General features: G+C 42.9%; 1 protein-coding gene and 1 long non-coding RNA gene across 5 annotated transcripts; one reads left to right on the forward strand and one right to left on the reverse strand.

Moving 5' to 3' along the window:
- Window positions 1-550: 550 nt before the first annotated feature.
- On the reverse strand, window positions 551-4353 carry LOC144988527 (uncharacterized). The gene is made up of 4 exons (XR_013652459.1): window positions 4174-4353; window positions 3856-3940; window positions 3665-3750; window positions 551-900 (listed from the first exon to the last, which is right to left on the reverse strand). It is a non-coding gene; the product is annotated as an uncharacterized LOC144988527 (long non-coding RNA).
- A 253-nt stretch (window positions 4354-4606) lies between these two features.
- On the forward strand, window positions 4607-25250 carry LOC144986712 (NLR family CARD domain-containing protein 3-like). Of its 4 annotated transcripts, XR_013650565.1 has the most exons (11): window positions 6483-7171; window positions 7254-7358; window positions 7908-8030; window positions 10009-10125; window positions 10231-10309; window positions 10471-10669; window positions 10809-12609; window positions 12703-12876; window positions 13239-13412; window positions 13666-14103; window positions 14352-15469. XR_013650565.1 is itself a non-coding variant. In XM_078934489.1 (10 exons), exons 1-10 carry the CDS (start codon window positions 7086-7088, stop codon window positions 22091-22093), a joined length of 3120 nt encoding a protein of 1039 aa, XP_078790615.1. In that variant the 5' UTR covers window positions 4607-7085; the 3' UTR covers window positions 22094-25250. The 4 variants fall into 4 exon arrangements, 3 of the variants coding, with proteins under 3 accessions (XP_078790615.1, XP_078790617.1, XP_078790620.1); XM_078934489.1 differs by lacking the exons at window positions 13666-14103; window positions 14352-15469 and adding an exon at window positions 21832-25250 and having other exon boundaries at window positions 4607-7171; XM_078934494.1 differs by having other exon boundaries at window positions 13666-15469.
- The last annotated feature ends 1572 nt before the right edge of the window (window positions 25251-26822 follow it).

The raw sequence follows: 26822 nt of genomic DNA on the forward strand, positions 1-26822 counted from the left end.
TTTTTGAAAATGCCCACAAGATACAAGAGCAAAGCAAATCCTTTTGCTTCCAGGGCTGAAGTAGATCTTCTTCCACTTTCGGCTTCTCCCATCAGGGGTCGCCACAGCGAACAAGTCGCATGGTAAATTTGGCAATGTTTTACGCCGGATGCCCTTCCTGACGCAACCTTCTCAAACTGGGCTTGGAACCAGCAGAGGTAGAGAAGGGAACAGGGAGCAGCCCGGAGTCGAACTCGGGTTTCACGGATGGAAGGCGCCGCAAACCAGCATGAGCTAAACTGGCTCATAGATCCACAGGGGTGAAGTAGATACTGTAGGAAAATATCTGTTCGCTTTGCAGATTTCCTATGCGTGTTCAAAAGTCAGGAGAGTAAAACCAGGATACGACCGGAAAAGATACAGAGTTTCTAAAACAAATTAAACAGACATCTGGGTTCTCAAACTACAAAGTCTACAACGCACACGACTTACATGTGACTTAGCATGCAGACAGATGACAACAAAGGAAAAGTTCTGCAAAGAAAGTTTTTATCATGGCGGTTGGATCTCCTCCTCCCGGGCGCATGGATTCGTCGACAGCTGGGCCGCCCACTTCCTCCGGAGCATATTCGGAGGAGCACACCGTTGCATCTGCTAAACAGTTCCCCATCTGCCCATAGTAAGTTTTCTGGACAGCAGATACTTCTTAGAAGGCTTTGGAGCAAAAGGACAGCTTCTTTCTGGCATGAGAACGTGAATAGAGCTCGGTTCCCACAGATCGAATCTTCAGCACAGGTGGTTTAAATCTGGTCCATGACAAAATTTACTGTTTTTCAGCAGAACTCCCTGTCCTGCACACAAAAGGTCCGGTCTCTCCATATGAGGGAAAAATGGGGTCTGTATCTGCATCCATAAATTTATCTAAAATAATGTGAAAGGGGAATGAGCTTTTACAAGTTATAAAAGACTGAAAATTAAAAACTTCAACGTAATAAAAAATAAGACAGAAAACATATCTTTCTTCAAAACACAATGCCAAAAGATGGATGACATTGAAAATAAATAACGAAAAAATCATTAGCATTTATGGGATTCCCTGAAGGCTGTGAGGAGAACAACGCTGTTAATTTTTTTTAAAAAAGACTATAAAAAATTTAACACAAAGATAATAGAACAAAGTCTAACCCACAAATTGGTCACATTTTGAAAGGATATGAGTTTCAACAGGAAATGGTATCCCACAATCCCTTGCGGTGCCGATCTAACAGCAGCACCAAGGTTACACCTACTTAATTGAATTCGTTTGAATGAAAGTAAAATAACTGTCTGATAATGTGTTATTTTTAAGCTAACGTAGCAAAAAAAAATCTTAACTGAAGTAAATAATTAAGTTAGATCAAAGTAAAAAAATTGCTCTTTCCAACATCCATATGTGGTCTTATCACCCTCTCATGGTGGAAAAAATATTATCTGAGCTTCTTCATCCACTAAATCATCTTCAAATGGACATGCCATGCTGCTTCACCTCTCTGAAAACAAACTAACCTTCAACTAAACCTGCTCCAGACCAGGTTATGTTCAGAGCATGAGTTGCCAGGGGAACTAAGCATACCCTGAAACATACCTCTGTTTTTGGAACCGAAAGCTGAGGTTATCCACTTCCTTAGCCTCAAACTTATCGTTGGAGCTAGCATAACATGCTCTCTGGAATATCCCCTAGGGAGCGGGTCATGTCAGTTACCACACTCTTATTTGAATTCAGTAAAAGTTGTATTCGAGCATTTTGTTATTATCATATCCACCCAAATATAATCATGCTTAAGCCTCATAATAACTAATAACCAGGTAGAGGGCAGAACTGCAGTGCCCTATACGTTCCCCAGCATCTGGGAAGGGTTGAGCTTAGGTTTCAGGTCAGGGCTAAGTTAAAAAAAAATGGGGTGGGGGGTGTAGAGGGGAATCTTGTTGTGTCTCTGAGTACAGTTGTGGAGAGATTATAGTGCAGGCGGAATCTGGAGGCCCCTTGAAACTGTGGTTACAATGAGATCAGATCATCCCTGGAAGTAATATGTACATGGATGAGTTTTTCAGCATGACTCTTAGATAGTATATTTCTGATCTTAGCAATATTCTGCATGTGAAAAAAATTCAGTCTTACACGCCTATGATATGTGAGCCTTAAATGATAAGTCCTTAAGTGATAAAACCGTGGAATTGGAAAATAAAACTGTGGAATTGGAGTCTATACTGACGCCATCCAGGGAGACTATCTGATTAGACAGAGCATCTCTGCGGTTTATAGGACCAAGTATAATGACCTCAATTTTTTCTAGGTCGTCTGATCCCTACGTCATGCTCTAACCTTTGGAGTAAAATACTGTGGTCGATAGTGTCAAAGGCTGCACTGAGATCTAAAAGGACCAGAATAGAAAGTAGTCCCTTTTCTGAGGCCAATAACAAGTCATTAGAGACTCTAACTAGTGCAGTTTCCGTACTGTGGTGAGGTCAAAACCCTGACTGAAAGTCTTCAAAGTGGCTGTTGTCCTGTAGGTAGCAGTAAAGCTGCTTAACTACAACTCTTTCAAGGATTTTAGAAATAAAGGGCAGGTTTGATGTTGGTCTATAGTTGACCAAGATGCTAGGATCCAAACTGGGGTTTTCCTCAGAAAAGGTTTAAAAACTGCATATTTAAAAGACTGTGGCACATAACCTGTTTCCAGAGACTTTTTTATTATAGTTAAAATTGATTCATTAATTAGGGGGAAGGTTTCTTTAAAAAGTTTAATATGGATTGGGCCTAGGAGACAAGTTGAGGTTTTTGAGGACGTAATAACTGATGTTATTTCCGCTTGATCCACAGCAGTAAAGCAGTCTAATGTTACAGAGGTTTCTATGGATGCCTTTACTTCTACTGCTTCAGCCTCCTCTGGGCTGATAATAGAAATAACTAGATTCAACTTATGTCTAACATTTGAGATTTTATTATAAAAATGTACAAAATTCAACAGAGCTCAGAGTAGCAGGATTATGTGCTTCTACTGAGCTCTGACTGCAAGTTAGTCTAGCTGTTGTACTAAAAATTAATGTTGGATTATTTCCATTCTCTGCTATTAAGGTTGAATAGTACTGGGTTCCAGCTTTACAAAAAGCCTTTTTATAATTTTAAGAGGCTATGTTTCCAGGTATTCAGACACTGCTCTGAACTGTAGCAGTGGCATTTTATTTTCTAACTTACGGGTTTCTTGTTTAAGAGATCTTATTTCAGCATTAAACCCCGATGCTACTCGGTTTTGTCTAACAAGCCTACGTTTCAAAGGAGCAACAACAACGAGTGTTTTCCTGAGGGCTTGTAAGGCATCATAGACACAGTGGTCATTTATACTAGTACTGATACTATGGGAGCTGGTATCAGAGTATTTGCTCAGCATCTTACTTAGTATTGGTTGAAATGTGAGTTTAAACTCAGACACAAAACGATCAGATAAGGTTCTTCTTAGTTGTTTCTTATTCACAGGGGCAGTAGCATGTTGTAATGTAAACTGGAAGTTAATCAGAAAGTGATCAGAAATCCTGAACACATGAAATCATAAATAATAGCTAGAAGGAAAAAGATACAAACTTTTTTATAACATGCATATTGAACTTGTGTCAAACATGTCATATTCTCCACCACACATGAACATACTTTGAATATTTTTTTACGGTAGTCCCACTTTTTTTAGCTTGAGTGGGGAAACCTTTTCCTGCAGCTTCATTTTCTCCAGGATTGTCCTGAAAAAGACACAAAACAAGGAGGGAGAGACAACAGAGTTAAGTCCTCTCAAAAATATATATAACTCTACTGTGACAGAGACATGTAGAAATGCATGTTTTTACCTCGAAGCCACACCCGCCGAAAATTTGGCACCAGTGAACAAATTATCACTGTCTCCCCGGAGCTTTATAAAAGCTGCCGTCTGTTCTTTATAAAATAAAATAAAAATTTAAATCACATTTGACTTAAGGAAGAAAAAAAAGCAACAACAGAGGAACAACTGCAGGATCTAGCGTACGAGCCGACACTGCTACTATAAGCCCTTTTTTTGGAACATTTTCAGATCAAAATAACTTTAAAATGTTATATATTAATGACTAATCCATTAACTTATCACTTTAAACTGTTTCCTTCAATTTAAAGGTGTAATTATCTCTTACTCCAAACCTCCAAACAGCTTCACTTGTCAAAGAAATACTATCTGATCAATTTGTCCCTTTGATCCAGTTTTTCTTTGGGTTGGATGAAAATGTTGTTTCCCAGAAAAGTTCCGTCTCCAAACGGCTTTTCTTCATTCAAGGATTCATCTTTGTTCAAGTCATCCTGTCTTCCTCACTGTTGCACTTTGCAATCAGAGCAGCAGAACTGGGCTGAGAAATCCCTTTCTGCTCACCCTCCACTCATCATGGCTCATGCAGGTCACCTGGGTTTTTGCACTTAACCCTTTAACTGCCTTATCAACCAAACGGTGGAGACGTTCACTAACATCAGAGCCGTGCATGTGGTCCTCCTCATGAGTCCTTCTCTGCACCGTCAGCTGCAGAGCTTCAGAACTGCTTCCTTCTCAGACCACTTTCTGTGTCTCTGGCAGACTGGGGGCGGAGCCTGGAGATGACTGTAGTTGATGAAGGTCAGAGGGTGGAGCTTCATCAGGATGATTGTCTAAGTTCATGGCTGCTGCTGATGTTTCAGGAGCTGCAGGATGGAGCTCTGACAAACTGTTGAAGGTGCTGGAAAATACTGAGTCAGTCAATGAGGAGGAGGAGGAGGAGTCCTCATCAGTTTAAGAGGAGGCCCTACAATAACTAGAAGATGAAGCAAAATCCGTCCATTCCAGGAAGAAGGAAAGAAAACGCCGTCAAAGCTGCAGGAAAAAACATTTGGAAGATCATGTTCTCCAACTGCAAGAAGGATGAAGATGATGACCGGATGAGGATGAGGATCTTCAAGCTGTTTTATGTGGAGATGGAGAAAAGCTCCGCCTCCATGGAGCTACTTTCATCTTCATGGACTTCTTCTGCAGACTTAAAGCTTCTTTCCTGGAGTCTAAGAGCAGCAGAGGAAAGAGGCTGGTCTGCTGCTCAGAGCTTGAGTTGAATTTCAGACGAATGACCCTCATGATTCAGTAGAAACATGTTGGTCTGAACTCAAACCTTCAGGGGAAACATTTGATCCAGTTAAAGCAGGAATTAGCCTGTGGCAGAAATCTGTCATGTTATCTGTTATCGGCTGTCTAAAGTCTGTTCTTCAGAATTTTCTCAGGATGATGGAAACCAGAGGATTCCTGCTGCTGAAACCCATGGAAAGCCGTTCATCAGAACAGGACGGGATAGGGATGAAAAGTCCCTATAAGGTCAGTCTGGTCAGGTTTAATGGATAAATAACTGCGTATCGTCAGCATAGCAATGAAAACTAATGCTGTTTCACAACTGTCAAGTCAGAGTTGGTGACGTTTTTGGGCAGTTTCACTTCTTTCTTTGAGTTGATGTTTTTGGAGGTCAAAGGTCAGATGGAGCGGCTGTACCACTGAGTTCCCGTCCACCAGGGGGCAGAAATCCTTCAATCCAGCTGCAGGAAACCTTAATCTTCTGCAGAATCTGCAGCCTTTGACACATGCCCTGTTAGTGAGGCACAAAGACGTCCTTCAGGAATGTCATTCTGCTGCAGATCATTCTTCTCATCTGGAAGATCCACATTCTTTCAGTCGTAGCTGCTCTCAGGTTCAGCTTTGGTTCAGACTCTTTTGAAAGGGGATGGAAGCCTGTGAGGCCAAAATGCTGAAGGGAGTGTATTTGAAACGTTGTGATTCTAACAAAGATGGAAAAAAAAACTTCTCAGCTTCACTGTCAGACATTTTCCTGAGCTGCATGTGAAAAAACTCTCCGTTTCTCTGAGTCTGACTGATGATCAGGATCATTCACAGGAACTGGAGGAGGGGTTTCTAGGCCCCTCCCTTCGGCTCCATCAGGAGTTTCTGCTTTAGGGTCAGTAGATGACAGATAAGTGGAGTTCATGCACGTCTGGAAGGACAATGAGTCAGTGATCTGTGCTGCAGTTGCGTTGACAGGGTGAGTAGAGACTCTTCTTCTTCTTTATCTCTTTGAAGGAAACTGAAGTGAGTTTGTTTCTGGAACTTTGTCTTCACTAACTTGACTGTTTGTTTCTAAATATTTGGAGAAGATCTTCTTCTTTCTCTGCAAACTCTCATCACTCTGCTGTTTCCAAAGATTCATCATTGTTTCTTACTGATCAACAACATGGAGGACTCTTCTTTAAGTCAATAAGACTTAAAGATTATTGACTGATTTGCTGTGTTTTCTAACTATTTTTCTGTAATAATACTGTGGTCTTCAGCATCAAAGTGGTTCTGATCAGCTGACTTTTTTTTCTTTCTACACTGTATTTTATCCCACGAAGGGAAGTTCTTCTCTGCAGTTGACCCATCCCCTTGGAGAGCGGTTAACTGCAGCCGAACCGCGCTCGCAAGGCGGTAGCGTTAAGGGTCTTGCCTAAGGACCCTCACCGGGGTATGTTAACTGCTCGGAATTGATATGGCAATTGCCCCCAGTACCATTGCTCATTCCCCTCCGGGAATTGAACCCTGGTTTCCTGCATGGTAGCTTTCCACCTTACCAACCGAGCTACCCAGCCGACTGCTGCTTCCTGTCAGAACTTTCCAGAACCAAGACAGAAAAAAGAGTTTCTGTCAGAAACACAAACCATCATGAAGCTCTGGAGTTCAAAGGTTTCAGTTCTGACTCCAAACCTTCCTGTTCTCCTCCATCCAAACCTGTGTGGAGGTCAAAGTTCATGAGAAAGTCTGTGTTGGAGGAATTCATGTATTTCTTTCTTTTCACTGCATCCTTTGATTTCTGTCTATTTTTCTTAATGGGCTACATGCTTCCTGGATTGTAGAAACAGGAAGTTTGTTGTTTTGGTACCAGAGAACAGAGCTCAGATCCTCATCTGGTAACAATCAGGATGTCTGTCAGAGTTTAAGAAGACATGTTTCCTCTGCAGGTGAAGGTGGAAGGTGTGTGTGAGCTGATGTGGATCCAGTGAATCCAGCAGCATGGATCAGTGGGAGGACATAAAAGAGGGAGCCCCTCCCTTTAAAAGCAGAGATGGTAACCATGACAACCAGAGCAAAACTCAGAGGTGAGATGAACATCTCCAACTGTCCATGATCCTCTCCATGTCAGATCTCAGCACTCACACCAGCAACCTTCATTCTTCACAGGAACCAACCTGGACCTGGATCTGAATCCAGCTGGGGGTCCAACAGGAGTGACATGTCAAAGGTTTCTAATCCTGACTTTAAAGACATCCATTCGGGAGTGGAACAGTGAGTGTTTGTCAGAGTTAAAGGAGGCTGGATTCTAGTTCAGACGATCAACAGTTTTCAGATGAAGGACTTGAGGTCTGGTTCAGTTCTGGATCTCTCTGATCAGACTCACTTGGAGCATCATGTGTGTGATGAGATCTTTTCAGTTGAGTCTTCTGAGAGTCTCTGAGAGACATCAGAGATGTTGGAGAAGAAAACATGTTGACTGCTGACTCTGACTGACAGCAGCTCCAGTCTAATGAGAAGAATCACTGCAGACTCCTAGGATTCAGATTTTCATGCTTTCCAAACATCACATTGTTTTAGTTTGACTTTCTGCTATCAGAATTTCTACATTTCTACATGGAGAATTGGAATCCGCTTTTCTAGAAAAAAGTCTGGATTGACTGACAGAAAATGCTGAAACCTTTTCCCTCCAACTGGAAACTGTTGATCCAAACATGTCATGTTATTCCAGACTAAACAGCTCAGTCTGTGTTCATGTCAAAGTCCATCAGCTGTTCATGAAGAAGCAGATCCTCCAACACTCTGATGGTTTGGTGTTTGCAGAGGTCAACACGTCACACAGAGAGTCCAGTCTGCAGCCTCCAACTGTGGCTCTTTGAAGAGTGACCGGTTCAAAGGTCATCCTCCAGCCTTCAGAAGACGAAAACAAAGACCTTCAGACTCACAGTAAGAACCAGTTTCTAGTGAACAGAGATCTGTTGATGTATCTTTTTCCACATACCATGTTTAGATGGGATTTGATTGATGGAGAGAAACCCAGACAATAATTTTAGCTCCAAATCCCAAATATCAGCCATGATGTCATCATTCTCTGATGGTTTGAAGTCCTTCAGGTCTCTGAGTGAATTAATTACAAATGAAATTGATTCTCTGGGATTTTCTACATCATTGCAGAGCTGAGGGTTACTTCTCAACCAAAGCACAAAGTCTGAAGGTCAATGAGGAATTTTCAGTTCTGACTGACATGTTGGCTCCTCCCACTTACGGTCATTTCTGTTCTTCTGCACCAAAATGGCTTCAAAGACTAAAATCAGAACTAATCCAAGTGTCCTCTGGAGCTCTGGCACCCTCAGAGAAAGTTTGTGAAAAAAAGCGAAGACAGAGAGTTCAGAATCCCAAACAGACAGCACAGCATTGATCTGAATCTGAAGAAGATCAGAGAGTCTATAGCTGCGTTTACATGGGCAAAAGTAATCGGAAAGAACGCATGATCGGAAAGAAAATGCGTCATGTAAACGCGCCGTTCGGAATACTCTGCCCCAATCAGACTCTTTCAGATCAAAATTTCTTTCTGATCGAGATAAGTGGGTTATACCGATCGTTTATCCGATCATGTTGCATGTAAACGGTTCATTCCGATCGTGTGTCACTTCTGCTCTGGTTTACGTCATGCACAGATTGTTTTTCGCTGAGAGACAGCTTTGGAGCGCACACGGGACCGACCAGCTGCTCTGCGGACGCCCCGTGAAAAGCGCCGCTCCACTCTCGCCCCGCTGGCTCTCTGCCTCTCCCCTCTCCTCACACCCTTCACAAGGGGGATGCGGGGCAGGAGCGCTTTGGTCCACTGGCACCCGAGCCCCGGTGCCAGTGGACCAAGTGAGCAGAGCAGCAGGATAACTTTTTGTCAGGGGAGGGAGGGATGCTTTTTTCGTGTGCGTTTTGTTGTTTTGTTATGTGTGGGAGAATTCAGACTGTGATCCGTCCCGCTACTCTGGGTTAGCGGCTGCAGGACTCAGGAGGAACCGTGTTCGAGCAGAGCTCGGGCCGCTAGCTCACAGAGTGGCTTTGGGGCAGTTCGTGAACTTTTCAGAGCAGAAATAAATGCCGCTCAGTCCTCAGAAACAGTTCAAACAATCATGTGGATTTGTGTTTCCAGTCTTGTCCAGACAAAATAAAGGCTGATGTTATTCCCACACATTTACCTGCAGCCAAGATGCAGGTTGCAGAATTTCCCGCACGTTCCTGGGTTTTGTGTCGTTGATATCAAGGCTAATGTTGTTAGCCCGTGTTAGCCTGTCCTAACCCTTCTTCCACAAAAAAGCCCTGACCACACCGATTAAATAAAATGATGAGCGAACAGGCGCTTCATAATATTCATTACATTAATAAAAAGCACGTTTTGAAGATCGCCTCGTATTACGGAGCTGCTGCATAAAAGTCTGTGGCAGCGGTCTGTTTACAACGGGATGCATCTCCTCTTCCTGTTTTTTTTTTTTTTTTTTTTTACCACTACTGCGCATGCCCAAATGATTTATTCCGACCGAAGGTGTGAGCCATGGGAACGTTTGTTCTAATCGGAAAAAGGTTTTCTGGGCCCATGTGCACGGGTGAATTTTAATCCGACCATTGATCCGATCAAGATATTTTGCCCATGCTCATGAGAGCAGAGATGTTGGAGAAACTTTAGACAGAAATAAATCTATTCATATTTTCTGATTTGAACAAATGTTTGGATGAGGAAAAAAAGTTTAGTCAAATATTTTAATGAAGGTCTTTTATAAAGTTAATCTTGTGATAATTGACCAGAGAAAATATAAAATGTTGATGAATAATGTTTGGTCTCCAAAAAAATAGTAAATAGAATTTTTCTTTGTATCTCATCAACAAGAAAATTACTTTTAATAAAACAAGTGTTTTCTATCAGGATCCATCAGAGACTCAGAACTGGATCTGGATCTGAACCCAGCTGTGTGTCCTTCAGGAGTTACCGGTCAATGGGTCATTCTATCAACTTTAAATCATCATCTTCAGATGCAGAGAGGTGAGCTGTATGGAAATGTGTTTTTACACAGACTTTTCTATCTTTAGCGTGTTAGTCTCTGTGTTTACAGACAGAATGGATCTGATTGTTGCTGATTCTCCACAGACTGGACCAGCAGAGCTCAGAGACTCCCAGTGGTCCGTCTGTCCAGCAGCATCAAACACAGCTGGACTCCATCTTTCTGGTCTGTACATGAACAACAACTACTATTCCATCATTCTGTCCACAGTCGTCTCCATCCTGCAATTTGGACACCAGTGGACTGTCAGTGTGTCCAACATGGAGCTGATGTTTGGCTCCATGACTTCACTCTGATTGGCTCATTCATCTGGAATTCTGTTGCAGCTGCTGGAGGACAACATTGTCACTTTTGTCAAGACGGAGCTGAAGAAGATCCAGAAGCTTCTGAGTCACAGGGAGGATGAGGAGGAGTTGGAGGATGAAGATGAAGAGCAGAGGAGCAGTAGAGAGTCACTGATGAAGATCACAGTGAACTTCTTGAGGAGAATGAAGCAGGAACAGCTGGCTGATGGTCTGCAGAGCAGTAAGAGGATTTCTCTGAAGGTTTCAGCTGCTGAGAAATGAAGATTTACTGATGTCTGAACACATGGAACCACAGGGATTCAAACCCTCATCATTCAGGGCTGCAGAGAGTTGATTTACTGTTTGTTGTCTTCATTCAGGATCTTCTGCTGCAGTTTGTCGGCATGAAGTCCAATCTGGTCTGAAGAAGAAGTTCCAGTGTTTGTTTGAGGGGATCACTAAAGCAGGAAGCCCAACCCTTCTGAATGAGATCTACACAGAGCTCTTCATCACAGAGGGAGGAAGAGGAGAGCTGAATGAAGAACATGAGGTCAGACAGATTGAAGCAGCATCCAGGAAAGCAGACAGAGCAGAAACAAGCATCAGACAAGAAGAGCTCTTCCAACTCCCAGCTGGAAGACAAGAACCAATCAGAACCGTGATGACTAAGGGAGTGGCTGGCATCGGGAAAACAGTCTTAACACAGAAGTTCACTCTGGACTGGGCTGAAGGCAAAGCCCACCAGAACCTCCACTTCATATTTCCATTCACTTTCAGAGGGCTGAATGTGCTGAAAGAGGAGAAGTTCAGCTTGGTGGAACTTGTTCATCACTTCTTCCCTGAAACCAAACAAGCAGGAATCTGCAGCTTCAAACATTTCCAGGTCCTCTTCATCTTTGATGGTCTGGATGAGTGTCGACTTCCTCTGGACTTCCACAAGACTCGGATCCTAAATGACCCTAGAAAGTCCACCTCAGTGGCTGATCTGCTGACAAACCTCATCAGGGGGAACCTGCTTCCCTCTGCTCTCCTTTGGATAACCACACGACCTGCAGCAGCCAATCAGATCCCTGCTGTGTCTGTTGACATGGTGACAGAGGTCAGAGGGTTCAATGATCCACAGAAAGAGGAGTACTTCAGGAAAAGATTCAGAGATAAAGAGCAGGCCAGCAGGATCATCTCCCACATCAAGAGATCCAGAAGCCTCCACATCATGTGCCACATCCCAGTCTTCTGCTGGATCACTGCTACAGTTCTGGAGGATCTGCTGAAGAGCAAAGAGGGAGGAGAGCTGCCCAAGAGCCTGACTGAGATGTACATCCACTTCCTGGTGGTTCAGGCCAAAGTCAAGAAGGTCAAGTATGATGGAGGAGCTGAGACAGATCCTCACTGGAGTCCAGAGAGCAGGAAGATGATGGAGTCTCTGGGAAAACTGGCTTTTGAGCAGCTGCAGAAAGGAAACCTGATCTTCTATGAATCTGACCTGACAGAGTGTGGCATCGATATCAGAGCAGCCTCAGTGTACTCAGGAGTGTTCACACAGATCTTTAGAGAGGAGAGAGGCCTGTACCAGGACATGGTATTTTGCTTCATCCATCTGAGTGTTCAGGAGTTTCTGGCTGCTCTTCATGTCCACCGGACCTTCATCACCTCTGGACTCAACCTCATGGAGGAAGAACAGAAGAAAAAATCCAAAGTCCTTAAACTTAAACCAAGCGGTCCAGTCCAGTTCTACCAGAGTGCTGTGAATAAGGCCTTACTGAGTCCAAACGGACACCTGGACTTGTTCCTCCGCTTCCTCCTGGGTCTTTTACTGCGGACCAATCAGAGGCTCCTACAAGATATGCTGATTCAAACAGGAAGTAGCTCACAGACCAATCAGGAAACAGTCCAGTTCATCAAGAAGAAGATCAGTGAGGATCTGCCTACAGAGAAAAGCATCAACCTGTTCCACTGTCTGAATGAACTGAATGATGGTTCTCTAGTGGAGGAGATCCAACAGTCCCTGAGGTCAGGACGTCTCTCCACAGATAAACTGTCTCCTGCTCAGTGGTCTGCTCTGGTCTTTATCTTACTGTCATCAGAAGAAGATCTGGAAGAGTTTGACCTGAAGAAATACTCTGCTTCAGAGGAGACTCTTCTGAAGCTGCTGCCAGTGATCAAAGCCTCCAACAAAGCTCTGTAAGAACTCAGGAAAATCACCTTCAGTGAACAAATGAATTTGATTGAAAAACAATAGTTTCAATAACTGCTGTCTGTCTTTGTTTTCTTCAGACTGAGTCGCTGTAATCTGTCAGAGAGAAGCTGCATAGCTCTGTCCTCAGTTCTCAGGTCTCAGTCCTCCAGACTTGGAGATCTGGACCTGAGTTACAACAACCTGCAGGATTCAGGAGTGAAGCTGCTGTCAGGTGGACTAAAGAGTCCAGACTGTAAACTGGAGACTCTCAGGTCAGATTTCATCCAAATGTTGATTCTCTACAACAAGTTTTTCTGTTTTTCTCTGTTTCAGGAGAAAGTCTCAGATAGATGTCAGTGCAGAGGAAACAGCAGAGGACTGTTGCATAGAAGTAAAAAAAAAAAACAACAACATTCTGCTTGAGTTAAAAATCCTGTTTTTTCCTTATCAGATGGTTACAAATGTTATCCAGTGTTTTTGAACCAGACTTTGAACCAGAGAACTTATTTCATCCAGGTGTTTGTATCTGTGAGAAGTTCATGTTCTCTGTGTTCTTTAAAAAAAAACATCAGTCACAGAACTGCAGATTTAAAATGGACAAAGAGTTTTAACACACTTTTCTGTCTGATTTCAGGTTGAAGGACTGCAGTTTGTCAGAGATCAGCTGTAAATCTCTGGTCTCAGCTCTGAAGGAAAACCCATCCAACCTGACAGAACTGGACCTGAGCTACAACAATCTGCAGGATTCAGGAGTTCTTCATCTGTGTGGTTTTCTGGAGAGTCCAGACTGCAGACTACAGACTCTGAGGTCAGACTCCATGTTTCAGTTGGGTTCAGATCAATATGATGACAAAGTTGTGTTGACCCACAGTGAGCAGAAATGTCCAGATTCTGATCTGCAGCAGCATCTTCCTGCAGCTGCTTGTTCTCTTCAAAGATCTGCAGAAGAACTTCTTCTTTTCTTCCTGCAGCTGCTTGTTCCAAAGCTGTCTGCTGACATTTGTGCTCCAGAAAGTTCTGCTTGCAGCCATCAGCTCTTCTTTGTGTCTTTGCTCCAACAGACTCCTTTAAAGCGCGTGCAGGAGAAGCAGCCGTGCACGCTCACATGCACTCTGAGTCCTGCTGTGTTTCAGCAGATGCAGCTGAGAGTCCAGCGGCTGATGTTTGTGAGCAGACAGTGACAGAGTCATGCTGCAGCTGGATGCTGCTCTGACAGACACATCCTCACCTTTTCATCCACAAACATCATCACATCATCCATCACAGCTCCCAGCAGCTTCTGACTCTTCATTCAGAGCTGAAGTCATGGATCAGGGATCAATGTCCAACATTTGCTGCTGACTCTTCCTCATCACTTCCTTCTTCTCTCTGCTTTGATCTGTTGGAGCTGAAAGTCTCTGCTTGAAGGGCTGCAGCAGAGAAGGACTGGAGGATCATCTCCTGAAAACTGGGAGGAAGACTTTCCAGCATCATGCTGTGGCATTGCCAGATATGTAAATGTATGTTTGAAGTTGTCTGTTTAATGAAAAGGAAAAAAAAAATCAGTATTGACTTTCCTTTGTTAACCCTGGTTAATATGGTCCTGGCTATATGTTTATTTCGTTTGGAGCTTATGTTAAATGGATATTAGGGGTATGGAAACTAGGGGTGTGCCAAAATCAATATGACGATATATCGCTATACTTAGTCCCGCGATTGATTCTTGATATGTCTTCATCAAGTATCTACCTGTTATTTACGTTTAAAGATTGGCTGTTGTGGGCGGACGAAGAAGAATATACATTCAAACAAAGATGGCGGAGCGGAAAAACAATGAGAAGCTAGAGCAGCAACTTAAAAGATGCGCCGGCAGCATGGAAGCTGCATCACCCGGAGTTGTGTGAGAAAGCCGTGGCTGCTGCTGCCCTGAAGCCGACACAGCCCGGCGCGGATACCTTTTTCCAGACGAAGCTACCGCCGTCTTCTGCGAGACAGAGCAGCGGCAATATAACAAACGGTAAACGGTCCGTCCCTGCAGTGCGGTGGAGAACGAGGGATTTGGGTTTTTATTGAATACAGCAGAGCCACGCTTTGACATTCCCTCTCAGAAATACTGAAAAAAGGAACCCTGCACTGTACGCCCAGACCAGAGCTATGGTTGAGATTGAAACGGAAGAAAGAGAGGCATCCCTGCCATTAGACCCCTCTTCTCCTCTAAGCAGCGGTAGACGAGCGGCTACTTGACGCTAAAAAGCCTGAGTTTCTCCAGAAAACATGAACATTTAAACATACATCGCATGCAGCTTTTCCCCAAATGTCTTGTTTACAAAGATGTTTACTTTTGGATGCACTTTAAGTTCATATGTATTTTATCCCTGGTCATTTATTTTGAAAGCAGTTAATGTCTTAAATAACTCTAAGGAAGGTTCATAGCTACTTGATTTTATTTTTCTGTGAGAATTATATTTTTGTTTTACACCACATTTGCACTAAATGGTGTCATTTATTTTTAACAAAGACACTATCATTTGTTCACAGAATTAATATCTGATTCACAGCTATTTGTTTAAATTAAGCAACAGCTATGCGTTTGTTTTTCAAAAGTTAATACCAAGGTGCCTGGCAGATACTTGACTTATTCATTTTTTATCCTTTTTACAGCAATTTTGTACCAAATAATGGCACTGCAGTTCATGTTCACTATTGTTTAAACCAAATTTTACAGATATTTCCAAATGAAAATTGTCATTGTTTGTCAAAGACAGAGTATTACTGATTTCAGCAATGTTACACAAAAGTCTGTTATTCATTACACCAAATAGGACACAAGTTGTTTATTATCATGGTGTTTAAAAAATAAATGGGTAAATATTTTCCAAAAAAAAAGTTTTTCAAGTTCTCCTTTCTTAAAGTATGATATATCGTGAGTTGTTAGAGACGAGATATATCCATTATAACAATTTTGGCATATCGTGATAGTATCGTTATCGTGAGCAATGTATCGTTATCGTATTGCATCATGATGTACCCAGTGATTCTCAGCCCTAATGGAAACTACATGATAAGGAGACTTTGGACTTTAAATATAGCTACCTGGGGACTTCCTGTGGGCAGGTGAAAAACAAATTAAGAGGAGGAAAAGGGGGGTGAAGGGGGGACAGCCGCAGGACACATGCTGAGGATTACCGTGACGTCGGAGAGCAGTCCAACCGCATCGTGGAATTTTCGGGGATTCATTCCTGCAATCGGGTGAGACCTCCACATGCATGAAATGACTGAAAACCCTATCAACATTGGACAGAGCCGGTAAGCCACGTACGTTCATCCTACAGACGGAACTTCGATGTCCCACGGGTCACTTGGATCTCCGATTTCATATGGAGGGCGGAGTACACCAAGATAGTCGGTGACTTCGGTGACTTTGTAAATAACGAACTAATATAAAAAAAAAAACTTCGGTGTATTGGGTGAAGAACTGGGGAAGCTTGTGTGGGGTTGCATACCTGAGACTGTTTAAAAAACTTGAGTCAGATTGTTTGTGTTTTTCCTTTGTTTGTTTGTTGTGTGTAATACTTTGAGAAATTGAAGAGTGTTACATAATGGTGGCCTGTGTGGGGAATGATTTGGGAATTTAAAGGGTTTTTGTTTTGGGAGGGCTGTTCCTTTGTAAAGAATGGCAGCTGGTGGTGAGAATAATAATATGACGTCAGCCAGGTTTTCTCCACGTGTGGTTTCTGCTTTGGATCCTGACTTTAGTGCAGGTCCTTTTGTTACACGGCGGTCTAATTCGGCTGGGGAGATTTCTTCCATGTCAAGCTCGCTGTATCTACAAGATGAGGATCAGGTCTCTGTACACGATGCGGATGAGTTAAATATTGAAGGTGGGCATGATAGTGATGCGGATGAAGGTGCACAGTTAGAACGGGGGAGACAGTTTGAGGAACCTGTACCACCAAATGACGATAATGTGAACCTAGAACTCACTGCTTTAAAACAACAGGTGGAAGGAATGGAGAAAATTTTTAAAGACTCTCTAATAAGCTCCCTGAATAGAGAGAGTAGTTTCAGAGAGTATGTGGATGCTAGTTTCGCTAAATTGGAATGACAGTTTACGTGTGCTGTAGAAAAATTTTAAAAAGGACATGGTAAAGTGTATGCTTCGCCGAGATGAAAAATGGAAACGGCAGTTAGCGACACTTAGATCGGCGAGTACAGCAGTAGCAAAACAACCATAGCTATTTCCACAGATGTATCATTGCTCCATCACCTCAAAATTAATCCTATCTCTCACATCTTTCTGGTGCAACCCCATATTACAATAAACCTCCGGTTCCACTGGATTTCCTTAGGTTTAGTGACAAAAGTGATTCTGATCCTATTAACTTCATAGAACAATGCGAGAATTACCTGGACCTGAGGCCTTTGCCAAATCATGAGTTAATAGGAACTTTGTCTGTAGTCTTTAAGGGTCCGGCTTTGAGTTGGTGGAAAGCCACAAATGCTGAGGTGCAGGACTGGTTGTCATTCAAAGAAGCTTTTCTGTCTGCATTCCTCCCCACTGATTACTTATGTGAGGTAGAAGAGAAATTACGAGTCACGGTCCAACAGCCAGATCAATGTATCAGGGATTTTGCATACGATTACCGGGCATCATGTCTAAAATGGAAAAAGGATATGCCTGAAAAAGAAATAGTCCGTAGAATTCTTAACAACATAAACCCAAGAGTGGCGGGATGTCTACGTAGAACAGTTTCATCTGTTGCCCAGTTGGTAAAAATTGTATCCATGGTTGAGAGAGACTGTACAGGTGTTAAAAAATATTGGCAGAAAATAAATGCCAACACCGATCGCCCTACAAGAAGACCAGGAGACAAGAAAAATATATCAAAATGGACTATGGGTGTAACAATGTGCCAACCAAAACACCAAGAATACCAGGACCCGAAACTTTTGAAAGTGCCCATTACTCTCAGGGGAATAAAGTGTGAAGCTGTGTTAGACACCGGCAGCACGTTCACTTTGATGGAAGCCAGTCTACGGAGGGCTGTCTCTGATCTTGGGTTTGGATCTTCTGACGAAGACTGGTGCTATTCTCAACCTAGCCAAACGCAGCTACAGTCTCAAAACCGACCAGGGATATGTATTCCATGATTTCCTTCCACCAAAAGACCCTCTTTCGATACAGATGAACCCTGGATTTCATCCAACTTTTCCAGTCGTTCACTTGTATTATGCTTGGCAGCCGGTCTTTCGTTATTGTTGGACTGCTACCCCTAGTGAAAATGGAGGTCCGTTATACAACTCTGGTTGTTCCGAGTTACTCCAACAGCTGGTTAAAGAGTGGCCGACAGTCACCTACGGTGTGTTGGGAAGAACTCACCTCGAACAACATACAATCTTTTTACAGTATGAGGTCCCTGTAAGAGCTTGAGCATACAGGGTCTCTCCCCTAAAAAAGAAAATTATTGAAGAGCATATCGATAAAATATTAAAAGAAGACATCATTGAACCATCCCAGTCTGCTTGGTCATCCCCTGTGGTCCTGGTGAAAAAGCCGGATGAGTCTTACAGATTTTGTGTGGACTAAAGACGTGTTAATGCTAAGACCCTGCCTGATGCATATCCAATGCCAATAATACATGACATCTTGGAGTCACTTGAAGGTGCCTCCTGGTTTAGTTCCCTAAACGTAAAGTCGGGATACTGGCAGGTCGAAATGGCAAAAAACAGCATCCCACAAACTGCATTCACCACGTACATGGGCCTATTTCAGTTCAAATGTATGCCATTCAGACTAAAAAAATGCTGCTGCAACATTCAAACGGCTAATGGAAAGAGTTTTGGGTGATCTGAGAGGAAAGATATGTTTTGTATATATCGATGACATTATAGTGTACTCTAAGACAGAGGAAGCCCACATGGAAGACCTGACAGCTGTGTTTGAGAGACTTAAGGCCGCTGGCCTAAGCTTGAATGTGTCTAAATGCCACTTTTTTAAGAGAGAATTGCGGTTCTCAGGACTCTTGGTGTCCGAAAAAGGGGTAGAGGTGGACCCGGAGAAAACACAAGCAGTGACTGATTTTCCTGCACCCACTGATGTCAAGTCACTCCAACGATTTTTAGGTCTAGCTGGATGGTATCATAAGTTCATTCCTCATTTCGCTGACATTACGGTTCCTTTGAACCACCTGAAGAAGAAATGAGTGGAGTGGAACTGGACCAAGGAATGCCAAGAGAGCGTAGAAATGTTAAAGGAGGCCTTAAAAACTCCTCCGATCTTGTCACAACCATATGTGTCTTGGGCATTTCAGGTCCATACCGATGCCAGTGAAGCAGGCCTGGGAGCCATACTAACCCAAGTTACACCACAAGGAGAGTGTGTCATAGCCTATGCTTCCAGGGCGCTGCGGGGTCCAGAAAAGAATTATTCCACCGAAAAGGAGTGTTTGGCAGTTGTGTGGGCAGTAGAAAAGTGGCGGCACTATTTGGAAGGACAGGAGTTTGCGGTTTATACAGACCATGCAGCTCTGTCATGGGCCTTTAATTGCCCAAAAACGTAATCGCGATTAACTCGTTGGATTTTACGGCTCCAACAGTTTTGTTTTAAGGTTCACTACATAAAGGGGTGCCTCAATACAGGCCCTGATGCGCTCTCACAGGTAGTTGAGCCACTTGTCATCAGACCTGGACCATAAACGTATTCACAACACAATTTGGCTCCATGTCTGAAAATTTCAGTCAAACCTTTTTCTGACTTACCTGCCACGTTAGCTGAAATCGCACAAGAACAAGATAAAGATCCAGCATTACCACATGTGTAAATGTATGTTTGGAGTAGTCTGTTTACTGACACTCAACTGTATGTAGCTGTGTCTCCTGATGACACTGGACCCCTGGATAACCTTTTAAACTGTATTTTAGATATTAAAATGTGGATGGGAGAGAACTTTTTGCAGCTCAATCAGGACAAGACTGAAGTCTTGGTTATCGGTTCTGAAGCTGAGAGAGATAGGGTCCAATTTTATCTATCAACCCACTTTATGAAAATATGTGATACAGTAAGGAACCTCGGTATGATTTTAGATGCAGATCTTAGCTTTGAAAAACACGTCACTCAAGTAACTAAGACTGCATTTTACCATCTCAGAAATATCGCCCGAGTGAGACCCTTTCTTTCTAGAGCCAGTGCTGAAATCTTAATTCATGCTTTTATTTCATCAAGATTAGATTACTGTAATGTCCTCTTTTCTGGGGTAAAGAAAACCACTCTTAATCGCCCGCAGCTAGTCCAGAACTCTGCTGCACACCTTTTAACGAGAACCAGGAAGAGGGAACACATTACACCGATCTTAAAATCTCTGCACTGGCTCAGAATTCAGAATTGATTTTAAGATTCTTTTAAAAGTTTTTAAGACTGTCCATGGCCTTGGTCCTTCTTGAGCCTGCCTGAGGATGTGAGGGCCTCATCCACTGTTAAGGTTTTTAAAAAGAAACTAAAGACTTATCTATTTAACTTAGCTTTTAATTAGATCTTATATGTGGTATCTTTACTCTTATATTTTATATGCTATTTAATCAAATATTTATTTGTTTAATGTCTTTTAGTGTTTTTTTATATTAACTCATTCTAATTTATAGTTTAGACTTTTTTAGGCACTAAATCATCTTATCTTATTTTATTTTAATTAATATTTCCATATTTTACCTGTTTCATATTTTAACTTTCTTATTTTATTACTTTTACATTTTGGACTGTTTACGAGTGTTTTCTCACCCTCGGCCGGGGTGTTAGTGTTCTGGCTCCAAGAAATTCTGGCCATGCTTGTCCTCTGGCATTTCTTGTTCCGACTACCCGGGCTGCCGGGCCAGGTGCGCCCATGTTTGGTGCTCTGGGCGTGGGGGTTGGGGGTCTCTGGGGCGGGGGGTGCTGGGGATGAGTTGTGCTTGTGTTGCATAGATGCTGACACCCCGGCCAACAGGGGGACAGGGCGGACAGCGCCTTTTGGGTTCTCTTTTCTTAAGCTCTGTCATTTCTCTTTTACTTGTGCTTGTTTTTGTGTGTTTAATTATGAGGGGCTTATTTAATGATTTTATTTCATATGTGGGGTTTGTTTTTATTGTATTCTTGTTTGTTTTTTATGGAAACCACCTTTAGCTGTCTGTTTGACATGAAGAGTGCTTTATAAATAAAATGAATTTGAATTTGAATTTAATTTGAAAAAAAAAAAAATCAGTATTGACTTTCCTTTGTTAACCCTGGTTAGAATGGTCCTGGCTATATGTTTATTTCGTTTGGAGTTTATGTTAAATGGATAACAGGGGTATGGAAACTACATGATCAGGAGACTTTGGACTACAAATATGGCTACCTGGGGACTTCCTGTGGGCAGTTGAAAAACAAATTAAGAGGAGGAAAAGGGGGGTGAAGGTGGGACACGGGTGTTGACAGCCGCAGGACACATACATGCCGAGGATTACCGTGATGTCGAAGAGAAGTCCAACCGCATCGTGGAATTTTCGGGGGATTTATTCCTGAAATCGGGTGAGACCTCCAAATGCATGAAATGACTGAAAACCTCAACGGTGTACAGAGCCGGTGAGCCACGTACGTTCATCCTACGGACAAAACTTCAACATCCCGCAGATCACTTGGATCTCCGATTTCATATGGAGGGTGGTGGACGCCAAGATAGGCGGTGACTTTGGTGACTTTGTAAATAACGAACTAATATAAAAAAAGCTTGGGTGTATTGGGTGGAAGACTGGGGACGCTTGTGTGGGGTTGCATACCTGAGACTGTTTAAAAAACTTGAGTCATATTTTTTGTGTTTTTCCTTTGTTTGTTTGTTTTTTGTGTGTAATACTTTGAGAATTTGAAGAGTGTTACAATGCTGCTGAAATTCTCCCATGATTCAGTGCTGTTTGGAGAAGAGCTGAGCGGAAAGAGGAAGTGGACTTTTTCTGCTGTTGCTGCAGAAACATCAGTTGGTTTGGATGCAGCCACAGGCTGATGTTTGACTTTCACACATCTGGACTTCTTTCCTGAAGCAGCTGCATGTTGTCCTGAATGTTCCTGAATGTTCTTCTTCTCTGCTTCTGCTGGACTCTTCTGATCTGCTGCTGTTGTTTCACATCTTTGGACTTTTTCTAAACTTTCTGATCTTCTTCAGCTCTGAACTCTTTAGAAGAAGTGAAGGATGAAAAACATGAACTTTGTCTTTAAACTCAACTCTTTGTTCTGGATTCAGATTGGAGCGCTGCAGTTTGTCAAAGACCAGCTGTGCTGCTCTGGTCTCAGCTCTGAAGTCCAACCCGTCCCACCTGATAGAACTGGACCTGAGATACAACAACCTTCAGTCTTCAGATGTTCAGCAGCTCCAGGATCTGGTGGAGAGTCCAAACTTCATACTGCAGACTCTGAGGTCAGTAGAGGGTTGGAGTCAGTCCAGCTGCTTCCAGATGTTTGGTCCTAAAGTTAGTCTGAGGGCAAAGATGCAGAGTTTCCTGTGAAGCTGCAGCTTCTCAGTGAAGCTCTGAGGAGAATGATGACAGGCTTCAGGACAACAGTCAGCCAATCAGAGCAGCAGAAGCTCCAACAGGTGAAGATGACAGGAAGCTGCTGCTCTGAACAGGACTGAAGCTCCTGCTGCTCTTTCTGCTGCTGTGCTGCATCACTGACTGACAGACCAGGATCAGGAGACACTCCTTCATCTCTGTCACTCTGCTTTTACTTCGCAGGTGGGGCTGGTGAGTCTGATGTTCCTCCTGGAGGAGCAGAGAGGAGCAGCAGCAGCAGCTGGTCTGCAGAGATGTTGTGACTGGACGGTGTTCCTGGGAGGTGGAGAGCAGAGTGATGGAGGAATCAGAGGAAGTGGAGATGAGTGTCAGAGCTGCAGCATGAACTGATCTGAGATCAGCTCCACTGTCTCTCTCAGCATCAAGTGGACAGTTATTGTGCTGCAGCTCCCCCGGTGGACTGATGGAGAACAGTACTTCGTTTTCTTTTTTTCTGTTTATTTTTTTTTACTTGTTCTGTTCAATAACTAACCAAACAGTTTATATGGCACATTTTTTTCTTTTCTTTAACAGGGGGAAGAGAGAGGGGAAAAATGTGAAGGGGGGGGTAGAATAAAATGAAAAAAAGAGAGTGGGACAAACTAGGGGACACAAGTGTCGAGTTGCTAATTTGAGAAGGTTGTGATTTTAAGATGACGATTTTATGAATTTAAGGTTCATAACACTCATGCTATATCTGCTGGGGAAAAAAAGTATGTATGCCCCGCTACTGCCCTGGCCAACAGGATCCCCACTCACCAGGCCGCCCTGATAGGACCAGGCGGGTGAAGACCGGCCGCCCCTCTCCCATCCCACCTGTGGTGTGGTGCGGGTGTGCAGTGTGTGGGGCATTTTAGATCTGCATTAATTAGGGATATGGGTAGGTAGCTGATGGTGATGTGGGATCTTTCCCAGGTGCTTGTAGAGCGTGTTTTTGGAGGTAGATAATTGTTTTCCTTGATTTCTGTTGTCGTCCTGAGAAAAGTGGGAGCTAAAGTAGGCCAAAATGCTTTATAAAATTCTTTTTGGAAGCCGTCTGATTCTGGGGCTTTTTTACTGGGCATGTTGCTTAGTACTTTATGTAGCTCTTCTTCAGTAAGAAGGGACTCTAGGGCTGTAATCAGTTTTTTCATTGGTCAAGACAAATCAATAAAAAATAAATAAATTAAGCCCTTTGCCCCAAGAAACCCATAATAGAATAGAATAGAATAGAATGGCTTTATTGTCATTGTGCATAGTACAATGAGATTTAAGCATCACCATCAGTGCAAAAACAGTAAGGAAGGGAAAAGTAGTAAAGATAACATTGTAATATAATAAAATCAAACAAGCAAACAAACAGTATATAAAAGTGTGCAATATAAGCTGTAAACTGTATTGGAGAGTGCCGAGATAATAGTGCAAAAATTGCGTATGAAAAAACTGTGCGTAGACATGTCAAAGTGCAGAGGTGGCAATGAGGTAGATAGATGACACTGTGGACAGACTGTGGATAGAGTGAACAGGAATGTTTTTTTGTTTTTTTCCTTCTTATCTGTGCATTTGGGAGTTGAGGATTGTTATTGCCTTTGGAAAGAAGCTGTTTTTTAGTCTGTTCGTTTTGCTTCCGATGCCTCTGTAGCGCCTCCCGGAGGGCATCAGGTTGAACAGGTCTGAGCCGGGGTGTGAACTGTCCTTAATGATGTTCTGAGCCCTAGTGAGACAGCGCGCAGAGTAGATGTCCGTCAGGGTGGGGAGAGGGCACCCAATGATTTTCTCAGCTGTCTCTACAACTCTCTGCAGTCTCTTTTTATCCGCGGCCATGCAGCTGCCGAACCAAACAGTTATGCAGTATGTGAGCAGGCTCTGGATGGATGACTGGTAGAAGGTCAGCAGCAGGTTGGTTTTAATTTTGTTCTTCCTGAGGACCCTCAGGAAGTGCAGACGCTGCTGAGCCTTCTTGATGATGGCGGTGGTGTTGGCTGTCCAGGAAAGGTCTGCAGAGATGATGATGCCGAGGAACTTGAAGGTGTGGACCCTCTCCACATGCTCCCCATTAATAAGGAGGGGGGCTGGGTCCGCGCCATGTTTCCTGAAGTCAAATATGATCTCCCTGGTTTTGTTGGTGTTCAGGGTGAGGTAGTTCTCTGAGGACCAGGTTGTCAACTTCAGGACCTCCTCTCTGTAGGCAGACTCCTCCCCCCTGGGAATGAGTCCGACCACCGTGGTGTCGTCGGCAAACTTTATGATGCAGTTGTTGTTGTGGGCTGGACTGCAGTCGTAAGTGTATAGGCAGTACAGCAGGGGGCTTAGCACACAGCCCTGTGGGGCCCCAATGTTCAGTGTGCGGGTGGAGGAGTGGTGGGGGCCAAGTCTCACAGTTTGTAAGTAAATGCAATAAATTAAACCCTTTACCCCTCTGTTGTGGATGCATCATTGACCCCCGAGGCACCAGGCCAAGCGCCAAGCAACCAGTTGCAGGTAAAACACTGGCCAAGGGCAGCCAGCCACCTGACACGGTCCCTGGCCATTGTTCTTGGTTGGCAGCCACTGCCTGCCAAGGAACTCCAGACTCAACGCCAGCCACCCCCGCCCCAACCACCAGAGCCCCGCAACTGGCAGAACGCCAGGCCCTGCAGACCCCAGACTCCCGTTCCTACCCCAGCCCACCGAACATGCAAGACCCGGGTCAACCAATCAGCATCCCACCCCTACGTTATCATAGAGAGTGTCCTCTGCTCTTTATATATCCAAAATTCATCTAGTAGGGCTGAGATTATATAAGCTTGTTTCTTCCCACTCCTTTTCAAGCAATAACAGATAGTTAACTTTACGAAGAATCATCATTTTTATGGTTGCAATTCTCCCTGTTAGGGAAAAGGTGTATGAGATCAGCTTTAATTATTTTAAGGAGTTGGGTGTGGTTTAGCTTGAATAGATCAGAAAGCCAAGTAGAAATGTTTATACCCAAGTATTTATGTTTGAAAGTTTAATGGATGATGGGTTTAGATAGTTACCATTAATTGTCATAATTGGGTTTTGGAGTATGCCAAAACTGAGGAAAATGTATTAATTAAGGAGATAGTTTTGCAAATGGAAGATTGTGAATCTGAAATAAATGATGAAAACATCATCTGGGTAAAGACTTCTTTTATGTTCTAAATTTCTGCTCTGAAAGCCTTCAATATCTAGGCTTTGCCTAATTGCTGCAGCTAGAGGTTCAATAAAGTGGCCGGGTCATTTGTCGAGAAGGTAGGTTGGATGTTAACGGCTGTGAATTTGGACGAGTCTAGCCTGTAACCCTTGTGCTCTCCTAGGCACTTTAACATTGGGAGTTGGGTCATTTAGACCCACTAGACAGTGCTCTGAACCTTTTTTCTTCAATGATTTGTGATCTTCACTGGTGTCCATGGATTACATGAAATCTTTCCACCTTTATCCACCTTTGTCATGGTGGGGAGAACACGTCAATGTAAGGGTGGGGTCATCTAAGATAGCACAAGGGTTAAATAGTTCTAACCGTTACCTCGACGAATGTCCTGTCATGTAGTTATGTGTCACAGGAGTCAGAGTGGAGTAGTGAAACAGACATGGAGCTTGAAACTGGGCTACCGGAACTTCTTTTTTAGGTGTGCGTTATCACTGTGGTATATCACTTTTTAATGCACACCCAGCAGCCAATCAGAATCGAGAATTCACCCAGACCATGGTATAATAATAGTTCACTCATGTTCATCTTCAGCCTTCGACCTCAAAGTTATTTTAAAATATTTGTAGCTCCAACAACAGAAGACATTTGTTTTAATCGTTCTCGGTTTTTATTTAAGAGTTTTAAAGAAAGGAAAACAGAAACAAGACTTTAAAGTCTTTACTGTATGTCAGTTATAAATATTTACTTCCTAAAGATCTTTCATTTTTGTATTTGCATTTAGTATGTTACATCTCATTTTATGCTTTATGAACTTTCTAATTTAATCATTCAATCATCGTCTTTTATTGTTTTATGCATACAAACAAATTTACAGGACATGTAGACAAGTGCATCCAAAACAAAGCAATGACTACAATATTTTAACACAAAATAATAAACAGTAGGGGATGTCTGAATGAGAAATTATAAGTGTTTTGTAGTAAAATCTTTTTTTTTTAGCTTTATTAACCCTTGTGCTATCCTAGGCACTTTTAACGTTGCGAGTGGGGTCATCTTGACCCACTAGACAGTGCTCTGAACCTTTTTTCTTCAATGATTTGTGATTTTCACTGGTGTCTATGGATTACATGAAATCTTTCCACCTTTATCCACCTTTGTCATGGTAGGGAGAACACGTCAATGTAAGGGTGGGGTCATCTAAGATAGCACAAGGGTTAAATAGTTCTAACCGTTACCTCGACGAATGTCCTGTCATGTAGTTATGTGTCACAGGAGTCAGAGTGGAGTAGTGAAACAGACATGGAGCTTGAAACTGGGCTCATTTGATCCAACTTTTATTCTTGAAGGAGTTGAACCATGTGTATCCCGGTTGAAGGCACATGTTGGATTTCCAGCTGAGACATAACAGGTGTATACAGTCTCTCAAAAAGAAAAATAAAAGTCTACATGCTGAAGCTCTTATTAGCCCTTGTGCTATCCTAGGCACTTTAACATTGGGAGTTGGGTCATCTAGACCCACTAGACAGTGCTCTGAACCTTTTTTCTTCAATGATT

The sequence above is a fragment of the Oryzias latipes genome, chromosome 2 (genome assembly GCF_053564925.1).
Source record: "Oryzias latipes strain Hd-rR chromosome 2, Olatipes_Hd-rR_3.1".
NCBI classification, from domain to species: domain Eukaryota; kingdom Metazoa; phylum Chordata; class Actinopteri; order Beloniformes; family Adrianichthyidae; genus Oryzias; species Oryzias latipes.

Coding starts and splice junctions, on each gene's coding strand:
- LOC144986712 (XM_078934489.1), top strand. CDS start 7,086: ATGGATCAGTGGGAGGACATAAAAGAGGGAGCCCCTCCCTTTAAAAGC. Junction 8,031..10,008: donor CAAAGACCTTCAGACTCACA/GTAAGAACCAGT, acceptor GTTTTCTATCAG/GATCCATCAGAGACTCAGAA. Junction 10,126..10,230: donor TCATCTTCAGATGCAGAGAG/GTGAGCTGTATG, acceptor GATTCTCCACAG/ACTGGACCAGCAGAGCTCAG.